General features: G+C 39.8%; 1 protein-coding gene across 4 annotated transcripts in view; it reads right to left on the bottom strand.

The window, feature by feature from the left end:
* Nucleotides 1-8,146: 8,146 nt before the first annotated feature.
* Nucleotides 8,147-25,714, bottom strand: part of eif4enif1 (eukaryotic translation initiation factor 4E nuclear import factor 1) — a 56,551-nt gene continuing 38,983 nt past the window's right edge. For 3 of the 4 annotated variants that reach the window (XM_073055646.1, XM_073055648.1, XM_073055647.1), the window contains 10 exons: nt 24,726-24,914; nt 23,961-24,196; nt 16,945-17,116; nt 16,344-16,423; nt 15,198-15,343; nt 14,686-14,773; nt 14,116-14,242; nt 12,210-12,554; nt 9,783-9,965; nt 8,147-8,594 (listed from right to left, as the gene is read on the bottom strand). In XM_073055646.1, coding sequence (XP_072911747.1) covers nt 8,389-8,594; nt 9,783-9,965; nt 12,210-12,554; nt 14,116-14,242; nt 14,686-14,773; nt 15,198-15,343; nt 16,344-16,423; nt 16,945-17,116; nt 23,961-24,196; nt 24,726-24,914 — 1,772 coding nt within the window. In that variant the 3' untranslated portion in view covers nt 8,147-8,388. The remainder of the gene's footprint in view (nt 8,595-9,782; nt 9,966-12,209; nt 12,555-14,115; nt 14,243-14,685; nt 14,774-15,197; nt 15,344-16,343; nt 16,424-16,944; nt 17,117-23,960; nt 24,197-24,725; nt 24,915-25,714) is intronic. The other variant, XM_073055649.1, reaches the window with a different exon arrangement.

Genomic DNA, 25,714 nt, shown 5'->3' on the forward strand with positions numbered 1-25,714 from the left:
ACTGTTATTAAGGTAAAGGTTATTTTAAAAAAACAAGTTCAGTGGCACAGAATTCAAAGGCCATAATGGTAAACCTTAATGAGGAATTAGATTCCAATTGGTGTTGCAGTTTCAGAAATATTTGAGATAAATTTGGGAGCAATGTGAAGGGGCTTTACTGGAATGTTAAAAAATAGGAAATACTGTGACTGAAAATTGGATGCCTGAAGCAGTGTACTTTGTTTTAACTGAAATGTTCCATTAACGACTAGTTTTTTAACAAGTTGATTGGATTCTTTAGATATAGAATTGATATCCACAATAAATAGTGGATAAATTTCTATGGTAACTTGCAAAAGTAATATCAGTATGTCTTGCAGTTATATAGCAGTAATAAAACAAGACTCAGGAAAAGGCAAGCTGTTTCTTCTGGTATATATTTCAGATCACATCTCTGCAGGCAAGAGAATCAAAGCTGGTTTATCAACCTAATTTACGCCAAGGAAAGCTAATACGATTACTGTATCACCCATCATTTTGCCCTTCTATTCCAAAGCCACATTTGAAACTGTTAAGGTAGTTTCAACACATGAAGATATTGTTCCAGAGCCCAGCAAAGAAAATGTATTGATTTGGAATACTCAAAGAAAGCATGCTGCAAAAGTAATTTTGGAAAAAGCAGGTTATGTGTTAAATCCAATAACAAAAAGATGTAGAAATACATTAAATGGACCATTTGTTGTGTTAGTTATAATAGGAATAACTGAAAATATGAAGCAAGCAGAGCTTGGACAAATCAGGCTTGAAAGGGGTTGCAATTTCGGAGTCTGGGGAAAATACACTCAGAGGCCACTTTATTAGGTACAGTAGTGGAATAGTGTGGTCACCTGCTGCTATAGTCCATCCACTTTGCAGTAACATTTTCTGCGTTCAGAGATGCTCTTCTGCACACCACTGTTGTAGTGGGTGGTTATTTGTGTTACTATCACTTTCCTGTCAGCTTGAACCAGCCTGGTCATTGTCCTCTGACTTCTCATTAACAAGGTATTTTTGTCCACAGAACTGGCACTCCTAGATGTTTTTTTTTGTTTCTTGCCCGTTCTCAGAGCAGGAGTTCCCACCCTTTTTGCCGTGGACCCCCAGTTCTGAACCGCTACTCTAGAGCCTGTTGTGCATGAAAATCCCAACTCAGCAGTTTCTGAGATACTCAAACCACCCCACAATTATTCCATGGTCAAAATCAATTAGATCATATTTCTTCACAATTCTGATACTTGGTCTGAACATCTAAACCTCTTGACAATGTCTACGTGCTTTTATTTATTGAGTTGCTGCCATATAATGGAAATATCAAATCAGACAATTGTTCCTTTGTTACAGGTGTTCCTGATAAAATGGCCACTGAGTGTAGTTTGTGAGAACATTCAAATTCAGCATAGAGTCAGAGGGTCATACTTAATATCTGATATGTTCGTGGAAGTTATGTTTTAAGGGACAGTTAACATGACCAAATTGGGAATAAAATTCATCAAAACCTCCATGAATTGCTTCTTACCTCTTCCTAAGAGACTTGTGGCGCAGGTCCATTGTTGATCAGCCTTCAGACTGATCACTATCGTGCCAATACAGAGACTGGCAAAAGCAAGTTTCAAAAGATTAGTAATGTGTTCTATCTACAGTTGTAGACAAACTATTTCTGAATTGTAACATACCTAATGTTCTTTTAAATCAAATACCAGAGATTAACAATGTGGTTTATAAACTGGTATATGTTCTCACCAGTTTATAAACATTAATACACAGACCCCATAAACAGTAGTGATAATGTTAGATAATGGAGAACCTTGTAGAAAATACAATTAAAGATAACAATTGTAATAGCACACAGATTGGATTAATCAAATTAGAAGTTCTGGGTGGATACAGGATGACTTTCTGGACCAATACATTGATGAAGTAACTGGAGACCAAGCTAACCTGGAACTGTGTTTAGGAAAAAAATAATAAAAATTTTTGTCTAAGGGCCCTTCAGGGGAGCAACATATATGATAAACCATTATGTGCATGAAACTAAAAAAATGGAAACTGTACCGTGTGGAAGAGTTGGCAGTAGCAACAATTTAAGGTACACATGTCAATGGCTTATTACTGTTTGGCACAAAAATAAAACAGGCTTGTCCATAGCTAACAAGGTATAGACAATTCCTTTTCCAATTGGCAGACAGTGACTAGAGTTCAGTACTTGGAATGCTGGTATTCAGAAATTCTATTATTGATTTTCATGAAGGAATTAAGCACAATAAACCCCAAGATTGTGGCTGAAACAATGCTGCTAAGGAACAATGAGCTATGAGATGCAGAGAGGCACAACTGCAATTTGGACAGGTGGGCAAATAAATAGTAGATACAGTATAATGTGGATAAATGGAGGCAAACTATTGGTGGGCAGGAGCATGTAGGTGGTTAATAACCTGCACAGGATCATCAGTGAATTATTCAGTCTTCAGGAGATATCAGTGAGTATGCTGTACAGTTTTGGGCTCACAAGGAAAGATTTGTCTTACAACAGTGGTGTGCAGCAATGGATTACCAGAACTTCTTGGCTGGTAGCTGGTATATATAGCAAATATGCTATATTTCTTCACTATTCTTGTATATTGCTATATTTCTACACTATTCTTGGTTGGTGCAGCTGTAACAACCCAATTTCCCTCGGGATCAATAAAGTATGTCTGTCTGTCTGATAGATAGAATGACTGGAACAACAAGGCTTGTCATCATTTTGGAAAGAATATACTAACACTGGAATCAGTCCAAAAGAAATTGGGGGTGTTGTGGAGGGCTGTCAGGGACACAGATAGGATGCAAAACTGGGCTGAGAAGTGGCAGATGGAGCTCAACCCAGATAAGTGTGGGTGGTTTATTTTGGTAGGTCAAATATGATAGCAGAATACAGTATTAATGGTGAGATTCTTGACAGTGTGGAGGATCAGAGGGATCTTAGGCCATAGGACACTCAAAGCAGCTGCACAGGTTGACTCTGGTTAAGAAGGTATACAGCGAAGGCCCTCATCAACAGTGGAATTGAGTTTGAGTGAGAAGTGAGAGGCAATGTTACAGCTTTATACAACCCTGGTCAGACCCCACTTGGAGTACTGTGCTCAGTTCTGGTCACCTCACTGCAGGAAAGATGTGGAAACCATAGAAATGGTGCAGAGGAGATTTACAAGGATGTTGCCTGGATTGGGGAGCATGCCTTATGAGAATAGGTTGAGTGAACTTGGCTTTTTCTCCTTGGAGCGACGGAGGATGAGAGGTGACCTGATAGAGGTGTATACGATGATGAGAGGCATTGATTGTGTGGATAGAGGCTTTTTCACAGAGCTGAAATGGCTAACACAAGAGGGCACAGTTTTAAGGTGCTTGGAAGTAGGTACAGAGATGTCGTCAGGAATAAGTTTTCTCCCCTCTGCACATACAATAGGGTCTTTTAAGAGACTCCTGGGTAGGCACATGGAGCTTAGAAAAAGAGGGCTATGGATAACCAGAGGTAATTTCTAAAGTACATGTTGGGCACACCATTGTGGGCTGAAGGGCCTACAATGTGCTGTAGGTTTTCTATGTTTTATGAAAATTTACTAGACTAATTCGTGGGATGAGAGGGCTGACCCATCACAGGCAGCTACAGAAATCAGATCTATATGTGGAGTTAACAAAGGTGATCATACTGAAACAAACTATCCTAAGGTGTGTGACAGGGTAGATTTCACCATTAGTAGGATAATTTCAAATGAGGGTAATCATTTAGAATTGGCACAATACAGGAACATATTAGAGGGTTGTGGAAGTTAGATCATTTAGAAATGTAAAGAGGAGTTGGATACATTATTAAATTGCTTTGGAGAAGTAGCAGAACAGCCATGATCAAATGGAATAGTATGGCAGTTAGCAGTCCCAAGTAGCCAAACTCCTACCTCTAGTTTCTTACATTCATTGAAGAATGAGCACATTATTACAAAACTCTAGATGAAGATATTCCTACTGCCAGGGGTCACAGAGGCAAGGCATTTCATTTTCTAAAGCATGTGAGAAGGTGCCACATAAGAGACTGGTGCATAAACTGAAATCCTAAAAAGGTACAAGTGTCAACAGCACTTCATATATAAAAACATTGTTTCTAAGTTTTTGGTGTCTTTCAAGCTGGAAGAATGAAGTAGTGGAATGCTTTAGGGAATTAGTTCTTGGTGTGACATTCTTTACCACTGCAATCAAGCTTGGGGCTTCCAACTACAAGGTTTCCAAGTTTCCTGCTGCAATGAAAATGGAATGGCATGTTGTGAAGACGACAGTTTTAATCAGAATAGCGAGGGTGTGGAATGAAGTGCTAGATATAGGTTCAATTGTAACATTAAGTTTGGAAGAGAGGGGTTTGGAGAGCTTGTGGTCTGGGTGCAAGTAGATGGGATTTGGTAGGAAATCAGCCTGGCCCAGACCAGATGGTGGCAAGGGCCTGCTTCTGTACTGTAATGCTCTGACTATTGAGATTACACAACAGGATACAGATCAACTGATGCAAAACTCTGGCAAATGGAGTTTAAGGTGGGGGAAGTATAAGATCATGTACTTACATGACCAAAAGGCAAGGGCAAGAATTAGGCCATTTGGCCCATCAAGTCTGCTCTGCCATCCCAGCATGGCTGATATCCTTCTCAACCCTATTCCCCAGCCTTCTTCCAGTAACCTTTGACACCCTGACTATTTAAGAGCCTATCAACCTCAGCTTTAAATATACCCAATGACTTGGCCTCCACAACTGTCTAAATTCCAGATTCATCATCCCCTGGCCAAGGAAATACTTCCTCATCTCTGCTGTAAAGGGATATCCTTCCATACAGAGGCTGTGCCCACTATAGGAAACATCCTCACCATGTCCAGTCTGTCTAGGCTTTTCAATAGGTTTCAACACAATCTCCCCTCATTCTTCTAAACTTCAGCACATACAGTCCCAGAACCATCAAATGCTCCTCACACATTAACCCTTTCATTCCCAGGATCATTCTCATGAACCTCCTTTGAATCCTCTCCAATGTCAGCACATCCCTTCTTAGTTAAGGGGGCTCCAATAATTACTCTCAATTCTCAATGTCTCATACAGCCTCAACATTATATCCTTGCTTTTATATTCTAGCCCCCTCAAAATGAATGGCAACATTGCATTTGCCTTCCTTACCAAACAAGATCTGAAAGTTAACCTTTTAGAGAATCCTACGTTTCCAAATTCCTTTGCACCTTGAATTTGTTCTCCATTTAGGAAAGTCTACACTTTGTTCCTTCCACAGAAGTGCATGATCATAACTTCCCTATACTGTATTCCATCTGCCACCTGTCTGTCCATTCTCCTAACCTGTTCAAGTCTTTTTGCGGACTCCATGCTTCCAGAACACTAACTTCCCCTTCTCTGATCTGCAAATTTGGCCACCAAGTCATCAGTTCTGTCCTCCAAATGACTAGCATAACATGAAGTCCCAACATTTCAGGTTGTACATTGTATACAATCTGATATTAAAATGGAACTATTGAACATCAGAGGAAGACCACTAGTCACCAGCAGCCAACCAGAAGAGGCCCTCTTTATTCCCATACTTTGCCTTCTTCCAGTCAGTTAATTTTCAACCCATGCTAGTGTCTTTCCTATAATACTAGGGTGTAAGGAATCAAAGGGCAGAAACTCAAAATGGAGATTCCCCCAAATGAGTAATGTTCAGAAGAACTGAAGTGCTGTAGCACACAGATTAGCAAGCAGGTTCAAAGAACAGTTAAGGTAATAGCATGTTGGCCATGATTACAAAGGGGTTGAATAAGAATAGGGAGGTTCAGTTACAGTTGTACAGGGTGTGGACAACACCTCATCTGAAATACCATGGAGCTTTGTTCCTTTTGTTAAAAATTGAGGTATTTAAAAAGATTTACCAGGCTAACCCCTAGGATGGGAGAGTTGTCCTATAAAGAGAATAGAATGAAGTGATCTTCCAACATACAAGCAGCTCATGGGTTTGACAGGATCAAACCTGATGTTTCTCATACAAGGGGGCATAGCTATATTAACAAGACAGCAATTTAAAAACAATGTGAAATTTCTTCAAGAGCAGTCAACCACTGAAAATCTGTCTTGAGGCTAGTGGAGTTGGATACAAATTGATGAAAGATTAAAGAAATGAGGCATAGGTAATTACTATGAGGATGAACTGAGGCCAGTATTGATAATATTGAACAACCAACAGGGGGCAAAATGGCCTCCTCCTACTCTGAGGCAAAATGATGCAGCACTCATTTCAAGGCAGTGCTCTTAGCAGGATAAAAAAGTTACCGTGAACTTTAATTATCCACCATGCCTCTGATTCCACTGGCTTGAGCTGTTTAATATACCATGGATGTAAACATGAAATCTTGAACTAACCACAACTATAGAAAGGCAAGTGATGTTAAATACAATTCAATGTTGGAACAAGTTGGTTTTTAGTCATGGATAAATGTGTTAAGACCTTGGCAGCTCATATCAAATGAAGTGACCACTGAATATGGAAACTCCTAGTTCAGATTTATTACCCAGTAATCTGCAATGAGAGAATTGGGCAAGGAAAGTAGAGAAAATGACACCTGTAGTTGACCAACCTATAAAGAATCTTGTGTAGTATTATTGGTAACATGTCCAATGTGTTTACTGCATTGTGCAAGCACCACTGGGATTGATTAGACAAAGCTTTGCATTAGAGAAACAAGTCCATTCTGCAAATCTTTAGCAGTACAATTGATAGCCTGTATGTGGAGCTTACAATATTAGGGTATTGTACTACAAGTCTATGTTTGCATCCACCTAGGGTGGTTGGTGGCAATCCTATGGCTCTGTTGAAGAGAATCAGTATCCTTTCCACAGTTGTAAGCAATTTTTGAATCATGAGCATCTGATGAGAGAGTGCTGTGTACTTGGTTGCTATTTGATGTTAATAAATACTAACATTAAAATACTAGAATAGAGGCAAGATACATAATCAAAAGGAAAATTTGTCAATTATCACAATCCATGCCCTATATTATATTCTTGTGCAGGGGAATTTCAAATTGTGTAAACATAGAAGTATTCATAGATCTGTAGTTCAGATGGATAGACAAACTTAAATACTGATTTGTCATAGAACCAATTTCTATGACACTCCCTGTAATTCTAAATAAAAGATACATTTTGGGAGAATTTTTCTTCATTAATTGGAAGCTTAACATTGAATTCATATTTTATTATCCTTTTGAAAATCTTTGTGCTTTCCTTTCCCTAAAACAATGAATTCCAGCAGTCATGGGTCACATTACTGAACAATGCAAAGCAGAGCTTTACTGTGTACAGAAGGGACAGTACATTAAATTGGTTTGGGAGAGGGAGGAGAAAATAACCTTTTTAGCCACAGAAAAAAAAAAAGGCACAAGAAACCACACTACTTCCTGAACACTAGAGGCAACATCTTATGGGTGCTGAGGGGCTTGTGCCCAAATGGTAAGCAAATTTACAACTCACTCAGCCATCTTTTTGCAAAATGAAAGTTACAAATTCAAGCCTACATTCCCCCCCCCCCCCCCCACCCCACCCCAATTCAACCCAAACGGTCTTTATGGACATCAGAATCAACCAGATGACCACGGATGACTTGATGCTGAAGACTTGGGTCCTAGCCCCATAACAATCAACTGGATCCAATCTGACCTAGATTTTTCAACAAAAAAGTTTACAGTGTTTTCTTCCATTTGCTACTACCAGCATTAATTCAAATCTAGTATATACACAATATTCCCAGTACAGAGTTGTCTGCTCAGTTACTACCTACTGGTCAATGTTCACAGGCCTGCTCAGGAACCATGTAGTGCATTGGAAATTAAAAATATTCATGCTGCAAAATTGCACAAAAGATACAAAATTTCAGCAAAACTGGTTTACAAGTCATTGCATTCATCCTTCCAGCATTTTTATGTACAGTCTCCCACTGCATATGTACAGATGTTATTTTACACAAGTTTCTGTACACAAGGTCTATACAATTCTCATGGTGGCCTACAATTGTAAAGCCCCTCCAAAAAAAAAAAAAAATCACTTTTTTCTTCTATAAGAGAGTTTACTGGATCCTTAAAGTATCCAGTGTTCCCAGACAGGCATTTGCCACAGATCAACTGATCAAGTTTTCCTCCACTTATCTTACTGTTGGGTTTAGTTACTCCCAAGTAGCACTTTTTCCAGTCAAGGGGCTCAGGAAACATTGGGTAACAAACAAATCCACTTTCCGGACCACTCCCCTAGTATTTTGATGCCTGCAGCTCCCTTCTTAAAAACTCCCATCTTTTCATACATTTTACTTTGCCACATTTCTACTGATGGAGTTCAAGTTCATCCACACTGATCACTTTACTAGGCATAGATGGCAATGGTTGTTGAAGGACATCACTGCCAAACCACTTGGAGAGATTGACAGGGGATCCACTTCTCTGATGGAGAGGTTGCAGTGTTGAATTCGGCTGGTTCAGGTGTAGATGTGCTCCAGGTCCTTGGCCACTTGTACTTGGTGACTGCAACACTGTTAGAAGAAAAATAATTAGGTGTAAAGTGTCTCAAACTTGTGTTAGAACTACACATCAGGTACATGGGGAGTATCTACTCCATGAATTTGTTTGCATCTTCGAGCTGGTGTAAAGACTATGGCATAGAAGACCCAACCTCTGGCCGACTTGGGGAATCTCCCCTAGAAACCCACCCAGATTAGTAGTAGGGATCCAAAAGGTAACTGATTGAATGTCAATGACAACAGGTGATTAGAATCTTGGAGACACTGTGGGAATTTGTCTGGACCCTTCTGCGTGCATCCACCAACAGCATTTAACAAGCAGCAAATGGAATTGAGTCACACAAGCAAACACACTCATTATATTCAGACCATGATATTGAAGCAGCACTGAAGATAAATAGTCCATTGGTCTGTGAGGAACTCTTGCATTGATGGCCTGGGTCTGCATAAGCTACCTATAGCACTCTGACCACCATTAGTACATTTCCACTAGATGTCTATTGATCTCAGTGTTACCAATGCTCTGATCCAAACTCAAATACTGCCTTGATGCCAAGAACAGCACTTTTATCTAATTCAGTTTGAGCCCAGTTCAGACCAAGGCTGGAGAGACTGGGAACAGCAGCCCTGCAGCCCTGACAAAAAGCCTCTAACTGAATAGCACTCAGGTTAGAATGCAAGTGCTTTGTAATAACAGTAGTTATGTTCCATTGATTGACCAATAAAGCAAAAGTACAGACTGTCTTCAACATACATTGCAGGAGTCTTCAATGCAATTCAGTTCTATCCTCAAGTGTCTCACTTCAAAGGGAATTTGATGAAGCACAGTTAGGTTTGGATTCAAATGCTAAACATGTTGAGCATGGTAAACATCCTTACAAGATCAGTGCACCAGATGGGCTGTAACAAGATGCTTCATTGTTACCAATCTTCAACTCAAAAATCCAAATAGTCATAACATTTAAGTGTCCAGCTTCTCTAGATCAAGGATCTAGGAGTTAGGATCAGTGGTCAAGAGCAACCATCACATTCCCTGCCTTCCTTCTTGAGGGACAAAAGTCAAATGGACAGCTTCACAATCAAATTCAAACAATCTAGCAGCCTTCCTCACAATTTCCAACCAGATAAGATTTACCACCAATGTGAGTGATCTTTCAATGATAAAGATTTGAAGCTTCAAATGTAATTTGAATTTATTACCTTGTCTTATCATGGCCAGATGCTGCAGGGATGTTCCAGATGCCTGAACCTGTGCTGCAGAGATTGCAGCTCGAGGATTCAGGAGAGGGAGGCCACTTGCTGGAAGAGGGTAGAAAGTCTGTCCAAGGAGAGTTGGAGGAAGGCTTTGCAAATGTGATAGATCCACACCCGACTGAAACATACCTGACAAAAGATTTGGGAGACAAGTTGGTTTCTGAGCTGCTTGCAATTCTTGTATATGCCACTATTTACTGGAGAGTTCAGGCTCATTTCAATGCTTAACAATAGCAGAATATTAAGCAGCATTCTCACATGGAGATTAGCTATCATTTGCTAATACTATTAAAACAGTTTAAGTAGTATCATTTTGAATTGGTAAACAAATTAAATGCAATTTTAGTTTAATGCCCCAGATACCTCAACCAAGGAAGCTGACAATCCAATCCCCAACTAGCATAAACTTTCAATACCTAGGGTTGCCATTGGAGTGACTCCCCTCCATCCGAGATCAACATTTCATGTGCTCCAGCCTTCTGTTCACAAAGCTTCCTCATTTCTTAGTTTGGGTGTGGTTTTCTCTCTTCTCCCCCCCCCCACCACACATGAGATACTGAAAAGCTCATCTTGCATTACTGTTCATTCAGATCTAGTTATACAGTACATTGAAGGAGAACAAGGCAAAACATCAGAATAACAGCTACAAAGACAGTACAGTACAAGAAAGCAACTAAGGGGCAAAGCTATAAACAAGGCAAATTGAGAGGTCAAATCTAATCTTATTACACTAGGGAATTATTTAATATTCTTGAGCCTGGTGGCATGCGCTTTAAGGTTTTTATATCTTCTGCCTGATAGAAGAGGAAAGATAAAAAATATATATTTGCATTGGGCAGGATTCTTTGATTATGCTGGCTGCTTTATTGAGGTAGTGAGAAGTACAGCAGTCCAAGGAGGGAAGGCTAGTATTTGTGATATGCTGAGGTGTGTCCATAACTTAAGTTTTAGTCATGTGCAGAGCCATAATGCATTGGGATAGAATGCTCTCTATAGTGTATTAATTTAAAAGATCAAAGACATATGAAGCTTTAGGCTCTTGAAGAAATGGACACACTGGTGAGTTTTGTTGGCTATGATGTCTGTGTGGTTGGACCAGGACAGGATATTGATGTCCACTCCTAGCACTTATGCTCTCAGCCTCAGCAACGTTGATGTAAACTGAAGCACATGCACTGCCCCCTCCCCTGAAGGGAGGGAGCAACTCTTATTTTGCTGACATTGAGGGAAGATTTGATATAACACCATGTCTCTATCTCCTTCCTATACTGTGGTTTATTATTTAAGATACAGCCCAATGGGTGAAAAAGAAAATGGTGAGAGGGAGAAATTACCAAAAGTTAGAGAAATTAATTTTAATGCCTTTCGGCTGGAGGCTACCCATGAGGTCTTGCTCCTGCGACAGGAGTGTGGCTTCATTGTGGCAGACTAACTTACTTTCTGAGTACTTTTCTTATAGATGTGTAGTTCAAAGTGGTTTACAAGTTTTCCTCAGTTGTAATGTGAAATTAGTGTGAAGTCAATTCCAATTGTATTCTATAGCAAATCAATTATGTACTACTGAAGAATTAGATGAAGAAATGCAAGCAAACCACTGACTAGTTTACAATTTTAAGGAATACCTAATCTAAACCATAAAACATAAGCGGAATTAGGTCATTTGACCCAACGAGTCTGCTCAGCTATGAGATGTAACAAAGCTACAGTTTGACTGCAGCATTTTGGTTACTCCCACCATCTCCAAAAGTGCTGGCAGGTTAACTAGCCACTGTAAACTGCCACGTGTAGAAAGTTAGGGTGCAGTTGAGAGAATAAAAATGAGAATGGTTAGTTATACACTCAATGGGCTGAATAATCTGAAGTTATTAAAAATTTTATGAAGTTATGAATTCACCCAAATTACATTTAGGTCAATTTGATAGCTTACTTTCATAGGAAACATTCAGACCAAACATTTTAGACACGTATAGTGTTTCCAGTATATCATCAATATTTATTTGTTTATTGAGATACAGCACATAGACCCTTCAAGTGATCCCTAATTTAATCCTAGCCTAATCACAGGATGATTTACAGCCTGTACGCCAGTGGGTCTTTGGATCTGGGAGGAAATCTGAGCACCGAGAGGAAGCCCACGTGGCAACATACAAACATACAAAATCCTTACAGGCAGCAGTGGGAATTGAACCCAGGCTGCCTGCACCGTAAATAGTTGTACCAACTACTAGACTACTGTGCCGTTCTTCTCTCAGGTTTCTCCAACTTAGACCAGGATGAACAGAAAAGCACCTCCATGTTCTCCTACCAAAAAATTACTTAATCCAATTCTATAGCCATGATTTAAGATTAAACACTGAATTGCTCTGCACTCACCTGCATGAAGTAATGCTGGTTGTAGCTGTTGTGGTGAACTGCTTTGTGCCAGCATCCTCTGAACTACCCCAGGAGGCAAGTGAGGAGACTGACGCACAAGTGGTACATGTGACATGAGGGATAGAGGACAAATGAGTCGAGGAAATGAAGACCCAGGAACTGGAGAAGCCCCAGTTGGAGTTTTCCTTCCTGTAGATCTAGGTCTATAGTCTTGGTCTTTTGTGAAACGCATCTGGTTTAACTGAGGAGTTGTACATGCAGACCTGTGGTACGTTGACCTTGCCCCTCCTATAGGAGATGCTCCTCGATTTGTGTTTTCCTGTTGAGAACCAGGTGACAAATGGCCTGCAAAGGTGAAGCAATAAAAAGTTGAACTTAAACTTGTGCTTTAGGTTTTTAAAACAAAACCCATATTAATGACAGCAGTTATAGTATAAAAGGCCCATCATGCATTATATAATCCTTTCTAGATGGCAGTCAATTGTAATTTCCATTATACATGCAAATAGATCGGCAATGCAAGTGTACAGAAAGTTCAATATCCCTTTGTTCTTTTGTCTTCAATGCCCTGTCATTCAATGGAAATACAAACGTTTGTAATTTGTAACTATGCTTTCATGATTATTACCAACTCCAACCTCTTTCCACAAGTCACCATACAAATGTGAAATGGTGCAAGTATTTAGAGGGACTTTGCTGCTTTCAGGGAGCTGTGGATTGATTTACATACCAATGTGTACCTATGACACATATATCTTTGATTAAGTTGCATTGAGTACTGTGTGCGGTTTTGCTCGCCGTAACTACAGAAAGTCTGTGCAGGCTTTAGAGGGAGTGCAGAAGAGGTTGACCAGTATGTTACCTGGATTGGAATGTATTAGAAGTGAGGTTGGCCAACCTTTGATTATTTTCTCTGGATCCAGAGCCAAGGGACAACTCAAGTACATAAAAATGAGGCATACTCGAGATGGTCTTTTTCCTCCAGGATGCAAATATAAATACTGTAGGTTATGGAGTGGTAAGAGCCTGGATTACACCACCAGGGAAGGCGGCAGAAGTGGATACAGTAACAGCTAAGAGGCATTTGGTCAGAAAGACGAGGAATAGATGGATATGGATTACGTGAAGGCAGACTAGCATCATGGATGAGGCAGATATGGTGGGCCAAAAGGGCTGTTCTCCAGTACAAGTAAATTACCATGTCCCTTATGTTTAGATTAAAAATGCTCAGGTCGAAGTACTGAAAAATGGATTCAGATTGTTAATGCTTCCCCTCTCCACATCTGCTTTCAGATGTCCCACATCTGCAGTCTATTTATCCTCCATTTTGGACATTTCCTTCTGCAATCTAAAGCACTTTACACCCTAGTATGATGATCACAGTTATAGCCAAACCAAGCATTAATAGAGTTGTGACTTTCTTGCTGGTGAACCCTGCCCTTGGGTATTTGTTTTATATTTATTTATTTATTTATTTTTAAAAGGAAGTTTTAAACTCCAGTGATTTGTTATGTGCCTCTCCCTCTCCAATTAACTCCATAAATCCTGCCCACCACCACACAAATTCTTGCACCTTTTGGAATTGCAACTCTGGGTCCACACTACTTAGAATATAGCAATGCTCAGCATTAAGTTTCATCTGTTTCTCTTCCCCCACCCCCCCCCCACCCCATTTCAACCAGCATGTGGTATTACTGCTTCACTTCTATTGGGTTATTAGTAGGTATTGATTTTAACAGGGCAAACAAACAGGCTCAAAGAAAGCGGAGCCTACCAACTAACTGATGAGCTACAAGTACAGTAACAAACTCCCACCACTCAATTTGCTTTCCGTGTGCCTTATGGGTACAAGGATAAACATACATTAAATGGCAATGACAAATAATGCATTTAAAGCTTCTAATACCTTCCATTAGGCCATGTCTATCCTCCACAAGGTCCTTCACTGGATGAGTTTCCTTCCCATCCTTGAACTTGTCTTTACTTTCAAACATCTTTCGAATTACTGAGGTAGGAGTGAATGATGGAGAAAGCTCCATGTGTGGGAAAAAGACAAAGGGAGAATTACAACCTGGAAACATTTGGCTTGATCTACCTTCAATGTGTGGTTCCAATATCAAACCTTCCTTTCACCTCTATTCTCAACCCAAAACATTCATGCAGTCTCTGCTTCAAACAAGTTGAACTTTTGATCCAAGCTTCTTTAACTTGCAACAAACTTTGTCTTAATGTTGTATCTACTGCTTTTCATTTGACAATAAATGCTGTACGGAAAAAAATCTGTCAAGTATGATTTGGTTTATAAAACTCAGAACTAAACATTCTATATGCCAAGGTTTAGAGTTTGACAAGAGCAGTGGTGATGGTGCCACATGTCATACAAGATATCTGCTTTCTCAAAAAAAGTTCTAATTTTTCTGAGCTGTTTTACCTAACAATACAATCACATTCCCTCAAGTCTACTGGTGATTCTTACCATGTTTGTGAATGAGGAGGCCTGTGATGGTGATGCTGCATTCAATCTATGCTGACTAGGTGGCCCAGGTGAACGAATTCGCTGCTGCCTAAAATCGGAGAGGTTGTTAAAGAATAGAGATCACATTGTTGCTTAGTGCAGCAGTCTGCAGACTCCAGTCAGGAATACCTCAGATCACATGGATCACTCAATTATATAACTTTAATATTAAAGGAAGCTGTCATGTTCAAATCACTATTACCCATTTAGTCCCTCTTAATTACTCCTTCCAAAGCTCTGCAAGCTTTCCCCCTTCAGAGTCAATGAAAACAGTTTCTATAAAGAAAACAGCCCCTTTAGCAAATTGAAAGTTAGAAAAAATCCTAGCTTAAAGATATACTCAGTCTTTATATGAAACTAATTGACATATTAAAGTTTAATTACAAATTCTAACTTAGATTAGCAGATCAGTTATAAATCAGATCAGTAAATACATTTCATCTATAGCAAAGCTTCAACTTGAAGACCCATACCTGACACTGTAGCTATCCCTGTGTTCGTGGTGGATTTTCCCAAATCCAGGTTGGTAAACTTCCCCACCAGGCACATGCAGATCTTGCGCAAAAGGAAGCCGTTCCATGGCTCCCTGTCGCATATCCAGTTGGGATGGACTATCAGCCTATTAGATCAAGGACTAAATCAGGAGATAGCTACTGGCTCACAATTTGGATGGCATCAGTTCAAATACATTGCATTCTGCTGTGTCTTTATCCATTCATTTCAACTGTTTCCCCTCAAATTCTCCTTGCATCTTTCTCAACCCATATTTCCTCCTAGCTTTCCATCAGCAAATTTGAGTATTTGTATTTAAATCAAACAAACTAAACAGATGTGACCATGGAAGCAATTCTTGTGCCAGCCCCACAGTAGCCAGTGATACAGCCCTAGAGTAGACAGAATCTAAACAAACTGTGTTTAATCTTGTACCATTTCCATTTTATTCACCCCACATTCCTGGCAACTTCCTCCAGGCTCCATCACTCAATTTTGAACAGATAATTAACCTACCAATTTCAAGTGGATCCAGGAAAAAGCTTACAAGTACAGGATTGAACCTAGATCACTGGAGTGATGAGGAAGCATCTCTGGGTTTGCACCAACATGCCTCTCCAGTAGCAATTCCAGAAGTTAGGACTCAAATTCAAGTCCATTACTTTTGAAAAAGTGGTATGGAGAGAGTTTGATGCCTTCGACACGAAGGAGCACTACATAAGGAAACAAGTCCTTTAGCCCATTTAGTAAATGCTACATGTCTGGGGTAGATTTTGTCTTCTAAAAGTGTGATAGGTGCATAGAACATATTGGTGGTAGAGGCAGATGCATTAAGGACATTAAAGAAACACTTAGATAGGCACATTGATGAAAGATGAAAGAAAACTGAAGGGCTACATGGGAGGGAAGAGTTATATTGATCTTAAAGTAGGCTAAAAGGCCAACCCAACATTATGGGACAAAAGGCCTGTACTGTGCTGCACTAAATCCCTCCATTCTGTTCCAGGATCAACAGAACGAAAAAACTCAAATTTTACCGTATCAAAAAATATTTTAAGCCATTGAAAATAAGCAGACTGAATTCCACATTTGGTCAAAAATACTGACCAAAGACTGACACCACCTACCTGTGGAATAGGAGATACGTTTTTTGACAGTGGCAGTCCTTGATAGTGATCTTGAATGTGGGTGGAATTTTGGGGATAACCTATAAAATAAAAACGGGGCAGGTTAACCTGGCCATTTTGATGGTAGTTGTAGTGGAAACAGTTTTGACCATAACTGAACTGAATCTCAAGAGTTTTTTTCTCTCCTGCTAACACCTCAAAGTATCTTCAGACAACCAAACAGCTGTAATCCTCCACTTTAAATTTGACTGGCAACCCAACTCTGATTTCATGAATCACTCCACATTTACAGTTAGAGTATATGCTACTTACATCGTCCAAGGGAAATTCCTACTTCTACAGTATATTCCCTAATATACTAGGCGTGGCCACTGGAGCAGCTGGAGAAAAAACAATCGTGGCAGCCCTAACTTAACGATCTTTTACATGCAGCGAATGGGAACTGAGTGTTAACTAATTTGAAGAATTTGCATGCCTCAAGTGGATAACTGAAACTTAGAATAGCTTATAAGCAAATTGTCTATCAGATAGACATTATGAAGCACAAATGTGTACTGAGATTCATTAACATTATGTTACTAGATGCAGATATTATGCTCACCAATTGGAGACTTGACTCTGAAGAACTCCGAAGGGGATGGCTGCTGGAATGCTGGTATGGGGGACGAATGGCCTTGCTGATTAAGGACTGGTGTGTGATGATTCTGACTGCCCAGCAAGTCACCTAGAATATCTGGGGATGGAGGCCCCATTACAGGGGGCGGTAGAATTTCCTGTACAAAAATTCACAATTTGATCCAAGCAATATCACATAAAATATTTAAAATTAAAGTTTCCATCAGTGAAGAACAAGTTAATTTTGAAATTAAAATCGGATTTCTTTGTAGCCACTGTGCCACTTCAGAATTGTAATAACATTGGCAAAACATACATGCACAGGCTTACTAGATGTATAGCAAAGAGGGAAAAAAAAGCACATTGTGGACAAAGCCAAAAACTTTCCAGAACGTGGTTTACAAGCTATGCAACAAATGTCAACTGAAATGTCAGTTGCTTCACTTTAGAAGTTCCATCAGGAAAAACTTTGCAAGTTAATCAATGGTTGTGTGTAATACTGAAGTCTCCAAATACAAGTGAGCAAATCAACATGTCATTCACATCTTGTTATTCTGATTTTGTTTTCAGTTGCCATAAACAAGGAAGAAATGCAAGGACAGTAAGATCTCAATATACCACCCTTCCACTTATACAAAACTACATTTTAAGTTAAAGCAAGAAAGCTGGCCAACTACAAAGGGTCACGTGAGGGGAATCCAGGATGAAGCTTTCTGGATTTTCTGCCACTGCTTCTGAGGAGTTTGTACTTTCTTCCCGTGGCTGTGTAGATTTCCTCCGGATGTGCTGGTTTCCACTCCCACCCCCGTAGGTCAACTGGTCGTGGTAAATTGTCCCGTGATTAGGATAGGATTAAATTGGGGATGGCTAGGTGGCATGGCTCAAAGGGCTGTATGTCAATAACTTTTTTTTAAACAAAAAAGGTTTGTAAAAGACACGATGGAGCAAGGGTAAAAGTTGAATAGGTGTTATAGATGCTGATGAGAATTAATAGAAAGAGCCACGGCTTGAGAACGATCTTCAGAGAAGGTGGTTGCACTAGCATTTGTTCATGAATAGGTGGACTAGTTGAGTGCCTGACAAAAAAAAGGGAAAAAACCCCAGCAAAACACAACTGAGCTAATAGTCAAGGCTTCAGCCAAAATTCAGTCACCAAAAGTTGGTGATAAATTATACTGTGAAGACAAATTATTCTAAAACAGAGGCAGAGGGATGAAGGGTGGGGGGAGGGGTTTTGCTAGTCAGGGAAAATATTACAGCAGTGCTTCGGCAGGACAGATTAGAGGGCTTGTCTACTGAGGCCATATGGGTGGAGCTGAGAAACAGGAAAGGTATGACCACATTAATAGGGCTGTATTATAGACCTCCCAATAGTCAGCTAGAATTGGAGGAGCAAATCTGCAGAGAGATAACAGACAACTGCAGGAGACAGGAAGTTGTGATTGTAGGGGATTTTTAATTTTCCACACATTGATTGGGACTCCCATACTGTTAAAGGTCTAGATGGGTTAGTTTGTGAAATGTGTTCAGGAAAGTTTTCTAAATCAATATATAGAAGTACCAAATAGGAAAATGCAATATTAGATCTCTTAGTAGGAAATGAGTTAGGGCAGGTGACGGAAGTGTGTGTAGGGGAACACCTTGGTTCCAGTGATCATAGCGTCATTAGTTTCAACTTGATCATGGATAAAGATAGATCTGGTCCTCGGATTGAAGTTCTAAACTGAAAAAAGGCCAAATTTGAAGAAATGAGAAAGGCTCTAAAAAGCGTGGATTGGGACGGGTTGTTCTCTGCAAGGATGAGGGAGGCCTTCAAAGGAGAAATTTTGAGAGTGCAGAGTTTGTATGTTCCTGTCAGGGTTAAAGGCAAAGTGATTAAGAATAAGGAACCTTGGTTCTCGAGGGATATTGGAACTCTGATGAAGAAGAGAGAGATGTATAACATGTATAGGCAACAGGGAGGAAATAAGATGTTTGTGGAGTATAAAAAGAGTAGGAAAGTACTTAAGAAATCAGGAGGGCTAAAAGAAGACATGAGGTTGCTTTGGCAGTCAGGGTGAAGGATAATCTCAAGAGCTTCTACAGGTATGTTAAAAGTGAAAGGATAGTGAGGGATAAAATTGGTCCTCTTGAAGATCAGAAAGGTCAGCTATGTATGGAACCAAAAGAAATGGGAGAAATATTAAATGAGTTTTTTTGCATCTGTATTTACTAAGGAAACTGGAAAGGAGTCTATGGAAACAAGGCAAACAAGTAGGGAGGTCATGGAACCTATACAGATTGAAGAGGAGGAGGTGCTTGCTGTCTTGAGGCAAATCAGAGTAGATAAATCCCCAGGACCTGACAGGGTATTCCTTCGGACCTTGAGGGAGACTAGTGTTAAAATTGCAGGGGCCCTGGCAGAAATATTTAAAATGTCGATATCCACGGGTCAGGTGCCGGAGGATTGGAGGATAGGCTTATGTAGTTCTATTGTTTAAAAAAGGCTCAAACAGTAAGCCGGGAAATTATAGGCCGGTAAGTTTGACATCGGTAGTAGGTAAATTATTGGAAGGAGTACTAAGAGATAAGATCCACAAGTATTTGGATAGACAGGGACTTATTAGAAACAGCATGGCTTTGAGCGTGGTAGGTCATGTTTAACCAATTTATTAGAGTTTTTCGAGGAAGTTACCAGGAAAGTGGATGAAGGGAAGGCAGGGGATATTGTATACATGGATTTCAGTAAGGCCTTTGACAAGGTCCCGCATGGGAGGTTAGTTAGGAAGATTCAGTCGCTAGGTATACATGGAGAGGTAGTAAATTGGATGAGACATTGGCTCAATGGGAGAAGCCAGAGTGGTAGTGGAGACTTGTGACTAGTGTTGTGCCACAGGGATCAGTGCTGGGTCCATTGTTACTTGTCATCTATATCAATGATCTGCATGATAATGTTGTAAATTGGATCAGCAATTTTGCTGATGATACCAAGACTGGAGGTGTAGTGGACAGTGAGGAAGGTTTTCAAAGCTTGCAGAGGGATTTGGACCAGTTGGAGGAATGGCTGAAGAATGGCAGATGGAGTTTAATACGGACAAGTGTGAGGTATTGCACTTCGGAAGGTCAAACCAATGTAGAACATACAAAGTAAATAGTAGGACACTGAGGAGTGCAGTAGAACAGAGGGATCTGGGAGTACAGATACACAATTCCCTAAAAGTGGCGTCACAAGTAGATAGGGTTGTAAAGAGAGCTTTTGGTACATTGGCCTTTATAAATCAAAGTATTGAGTAAAAGAGTTGGAATGTAATGGTGAGGTTGTACAAGACATTGGTGAAACTGAATTTGGAGTATTGTGTGCAGTTTTGGTCACCTAATTACAGGAAGGATATTAATAAGGTTGAAAGAGTGCAGAGAATGTTTACAAGGATGTTGCTGGGACTTGAGAAACTGAGTTACAGAGAAAGCTTGAATAGCTTAGGACTTTGTTCCCTGGAGTGGAGGAGAATGAGGGGCGATTTGATAGAGGTGTATAAAATTATGATGGGTATAGATAGAGTGAATGCAGGGCGGCTTTTTCCACTGAGGCCAGGGGAGGGAAAAAAGGTCATGGGTTAAGGGTAAAGGGGGAGAAGTTTAAAGGGAACATGGGGGGGGGCTTCTTCACACAGAGTGGTGGGAGTGTGGAATGAGCTGCCAGATGCAGTGGTGAATGAAGGCTCACTTTTGACATTTAAGAAAAACTTGGACAGGTATATGGATGAGAGGGGTTTGGAGGGATATGGCCCAGGTGCAGGTCAGTGGGACAAGGCAGAAAAATGGTTTGGCACAGCCAAGAAGGGCCAAAAGGCCTGTTTCTGTGCTGTAATGTTCTATGATTCTACGGTTCAATGGAACACTGGATTCATCCTAATCAAGCTCCTAAAAGAGCTCAGTAATGACAGTGAAGACGTAATAATGGTAAACCCTAATTTCTTTAGGCTGTCCAATCACAAACAAGAGAAAATCTGCAGATGTTGTCACTCAGAGAGCTGCAGATATTACGTAGATTGTGGAGCCATGAACTTCAGTTGCAGCCTTGCACAAGGGCATTTATAGAAGAGTGGCAAGGAAGAAGCCCTAGCTTAAAAGATTTTGCAAATTATCACTCAGATACTGTAAAGATGTGGAAAAGATCTTCTGGCTGGATGAGAATTTTCTGGCCTCACTAAGTAGTGTGCCAATAATCTTAAAATTGTGCATCAGCAGGTAATGCCATCTGTACTGTAAAGCATTGTGGAGGTAGCAGCATGCTACACCAATGCTTTCCAGCACCAGATGCTAGAAATCTAGTCAGCATTGGAAGATGAGTACTGCTAAATACAAGCGATCCTAGACAAAAACCTGCTAGACTCTGCCAGAAACTTGAGGAAGTTGGTCTTTCAGCAGGACAACATCCTGAAGCACACAGCCAGAGTAACCATAGAGTATCTTCAAATGAAGAAAATTCCAGTCCTTAAGTGCTCCAGTCAGAATCCTAACCCTAACTGATCGAATGTCTCTGGCAAGACCTCAAGATTGCTGCCCACCACCGCTCTTCAAATAACCAGAACAGCTTGAGCAATTTAGCAAGGAGGAATGGGCAGATCTTGCTCTTTTATGTTGTGTAAAGCTAATAGAAACTTATAGCTCAAGTACTGAGCAAAGGGGGGATGAATACTTTTGAACTGCTAACATTTCAGGTTTTGAATTTTCAGTTTTACATGCTCTACAACTTTATTTTTGGGGCTAAACTGTTTAAAAAAGGGCTAAAATGGCAAAATGACAGAACACAAACCAGTCCTCATAGGGATCAGAAGAGGAGAGTGAGCACTTCGAAGTTCCTGGGTTGCAATATCAGAGGATCTAACCTGGTCCAATAGATCAATGCAGTTATAAAGGCAGCGGCTGCATTTCATCAGGAGTTTGAGAGGGTTTTCGTTTGTCACCAAAAACACTCAAACTTCTACAGGTATATCGCAGAGAGCATTCTGACTCGCTACATCACCATCCAGTATGGGGTGGCTACTGCACAGAATTGAAACTGCAGAGCGGTATAAAATTTGTAAGCTCAACATGGGTACTAGCCTCCGTAGTATCCAAGGCATCTTCAAGGAGTGCTACATAAGAAAAGCAGCTTCCATCATCAAGCACTCCTACCATCCAGGACGTACCCTCTTATTATTACCGTTAGAAAGGAGGTACAGAGCCTGAAGGCACACGTTCAGCAATTCAAGAGCAGCTTCTTCTCCTTTGCCAGATTTCTAAATGGAGGTTGAATCCATGAACGCTACCTCACTAGGCAAAACGAGTGAATCTGCAGATGCTGGAAATAAATAAAAACACAAAATGCTGGCAGAACTCAGCAGGCCAGACAGCATCTATGGGAGGAGGTAGTGATGACGTTTTGGGCCGAAACCCTCCATCACCCTCCTGATGAAGGGTTTCGGCCCGAAATGTCGTCACTACCTACTCCCATAGATGCTGTCTGGCCTGCTGAGTTCTGCCAGCATTATGTTTTTACACTACCTCACTAGTTTCTTTTAAAACTGTTTCTGTGTGACTTAACTATTGAGTATGCATTTACTATATATACTTACTGTAATTCAGTTTTCTATAACATGTATTGCATTGTACTGCTGCTGCAAAGTTAACAAATTTCACAACACATGTTGGTGATATTATTCTGATTCTGATGTGATTCATGAATAAAAATTCTCAGCTAAATTGATCAATATTCCTGATTGTAATACTCACTTAGGTGAACAAAGGGTTAGGGGCTGAATACTTTTACAAAGGTACTACATATTAAGCCATATGTGAAAGACTAGAATCTGGAGAATAAATTGCACAGTGGCAAACAGCAAATACTGTAATAAAGATCTTTAAGTCAGACAGAAGATATAGGCTAGAATCCAGAGAACAACCCAACCCACGAATTTGGGAATAAGTGTTATAGCCCAGTGGGTAACAGGGGAAGGATGTCTACTGTAGGCTGAACAGTTACTTACAACGGTCTTGCAAAGACTAATGGCTGAAGTCCTAGGTAATCGAAATAGTGCTTTGTGACAATACTCCTACCTTGTCTGCTAAACTGAAAGTGCACCATAATGTCAAGATAATCTCAGGTGAACAAATTCATTAAACATTCTTCCAAAAAATGTCTTTCTACAGATACATTGCTTATAGCAAGGACTATTAGAGCTAGACACAAACAAACGTACTTTAGCCCACACAGTCCATGCCAACCATTAAACCATTTTACATCAAATGCTGAATCCCATTTTATTCTTCCCCACAATTCTATCCACCGTAACACGGAGTCAATTAACCTATTACTACATCTTTTTTGATACAAGCAAATCAAATTAAAATACTGAAAATATCAAAATTTCAAGGCAAGCTATTCAAATTAGGTAAAATGCACTTGGTTTCCAAAAGTGTAGAGAACAACCTTACATAAGCTTAAGATTCAAGAGAAATTCACATCTTCAATGGATACTTTTATATTAAGTCATCCATTTGAGAACAAATTACTTGGAAACAAGAGACTGCAGATGTTGGAATCTGGAGTCTAAATTTCTTGGAAGCAGTTTGTGTTATTTTCCCCCAAATGAATGAGAAGAAATTTCCTGTTGTAATATTTGAACATTATAACCCAGTACAAAGGATGTACTTAGTTAACTCAATTACAATGTTGCTCAACTTACTTTATTCAAAGAACTGTACAAAGCCAATGTTAATCAAACCCTATTAGAATGCCATGTTATGAGACACGCAGGAACTTGGTTTAAAAGTGATAACCTAGTCCAATGTCAAAGGCTTCCACTTTTTTGGACAATGAACTTCTGCTCCAAATTTGCAAGAGCTTTACTCATTATGCCCATCAAGCATGAACTATAAAATAATTAAATGCCCATCACCAAGTATGAACTATAAAATAATTAAATGATTACAAAAACATTCATGTTTATGACTTGAATCTGCAGTCAACTTTGTACTTACAGGCGGCTTTGATTGCAAAGGCAAAGTTCCACTTGCCTTCATACTATTAACTAACTTATTGAAAGCAGTCATATCTGTGTCTTTTTTTTGTATTTGTTTGGGACCAGATGATGCAGTCAGAGTCTGTTCCAGATGTTCCACCATGAATGGTGTGGCAAGCTTCCTCTCAGATTCCACTTTGAGACCCTTCAGTTCTGCTTCCACCTCTTCAACAGACAAAACCACTCCAGTCTGTGCTGCAAAACAGAAGAGATCATACACTATATCGAAACAATCCATTAAACAGTCCAGTTACAAACTGAGCACCTCAGCCACACACAGCACCTTCATGATCACTTGGGCATACTTGTCTACATTTCAAATGAACTGCATAACTTTTTGGTGGCAAAATAGTTTCTTGAAGCTTAGCACCAAGTTCACAGGGAAAACAGAATGGATCCACAATTACCAGAACTGCTGACAGACAAGCAAATAAGTTATGTTTTGTATTTTCACAAGTACAAAAGATACTCATATAATCAAAGCAGTGGTGAAGTGGCCAAAAACAGTTAACTTAGCACCACCATTAGAATCAGGAGGCACGGAAAAATTGCCTTTCAGTTCCATGAAAAAACAATTTACTCCAGATCTAATTTTATCTTATACCCATTTTCACAACTCCACCACTCCCCTGCCTATGTACAGGGTAATTAACCTGGCAATCTTTTAAACACAATTAATACAATTTCAACTTCAACTGTTAAATATGCAGAAATAGACACCTACAACTCTCCTTTAGTTTCTCCTTGTTGGCAGTAAGACTGGACAGCAGTGGTTTCACATCCACATTTGCTTTTCGCAGTATTTCTAAAATATCAACCTTTTTATTAATCTCCTTGTTATCTTCTCGTGATGGAATGGGAGCAAAGTAGTTTCCAAGCTGTGAAACAGGAGTTGGGATCCTTTGCTCCAGACCTGTAGCCACCAAAACAAAAACACTTGTTACACTTGGTTAACATCCAAGTTCTAAATACTACAAGTTGTAGCTTCCCCAATACAACTTGGTACTGCTTTGTCAGATGGAGCCAGGCAGCAGATGAGAGCATATGCGCTTTCAGATGAGCATTGACAATTGCAAAGAAACACTGACTATGAAGTTACTCATAAGCAATCTGAACTTTATAATTGTATTTCCTAGATGAACCAGAAGCTGGCACTTGTGATAGATGCATCTCACCATAAGCAAGGAAACTCCTCTAATGTACCTTTGGTCATGCAGTTTGCTGACTGATGCAAAGACATTGTACTACAATGTACTTGAATTCTGTAGCACAAATGTAACCAGTTCTAATGAGGCAACAGAAAAAATTGCAACTCAAACCACCAGTTTTGGGTTTGGTTAATGAAAGGCACCACATAAATTAGTGTGTAAAAAAAAAATCAAAAACTGCAGATGCTGGACACGAAATAAAACCAAAAAGGCCAGTGCACTCACTCAGCAAGTCAGGTAGCTCAGAAGAGCTGACTTCAAAAATAAGTTGTCTGTCAGAAACAATAGATAAAAATAGGCAGAGTTGATCACTTAGAAAGTGTTAAATAATGACCAAAATGGGATTGTTTTCCAAGCCTGTTTAAATGACAGCAGAATTGTTTCCACAAATCTGAAAGCAGATGTCAATACAGCATTTACTATCATGTAACCTCAGGTGATTAGTGTTACAAGTCCAAGGTGGCACTTGAAAACGTCAACTTTGAACACTACAGAAATTTCCACA

The sequence above is a fragment of the Hemitrygon akajei genome, chromosome 9 (genome assembly GCF_048418815.1).
Source record: "Hemitrygon akajei chromosome 9, sHemAka1.3, whole genome shotgun sequence".
In the NCBI taxonomy this organism is placed as follows: Eukaryota; Metazoa; Chordata; class Chondrichthyes; order Myliobatiformes; family Dasyatidae; genus Hemitrygon; species Hemitrygon akajei.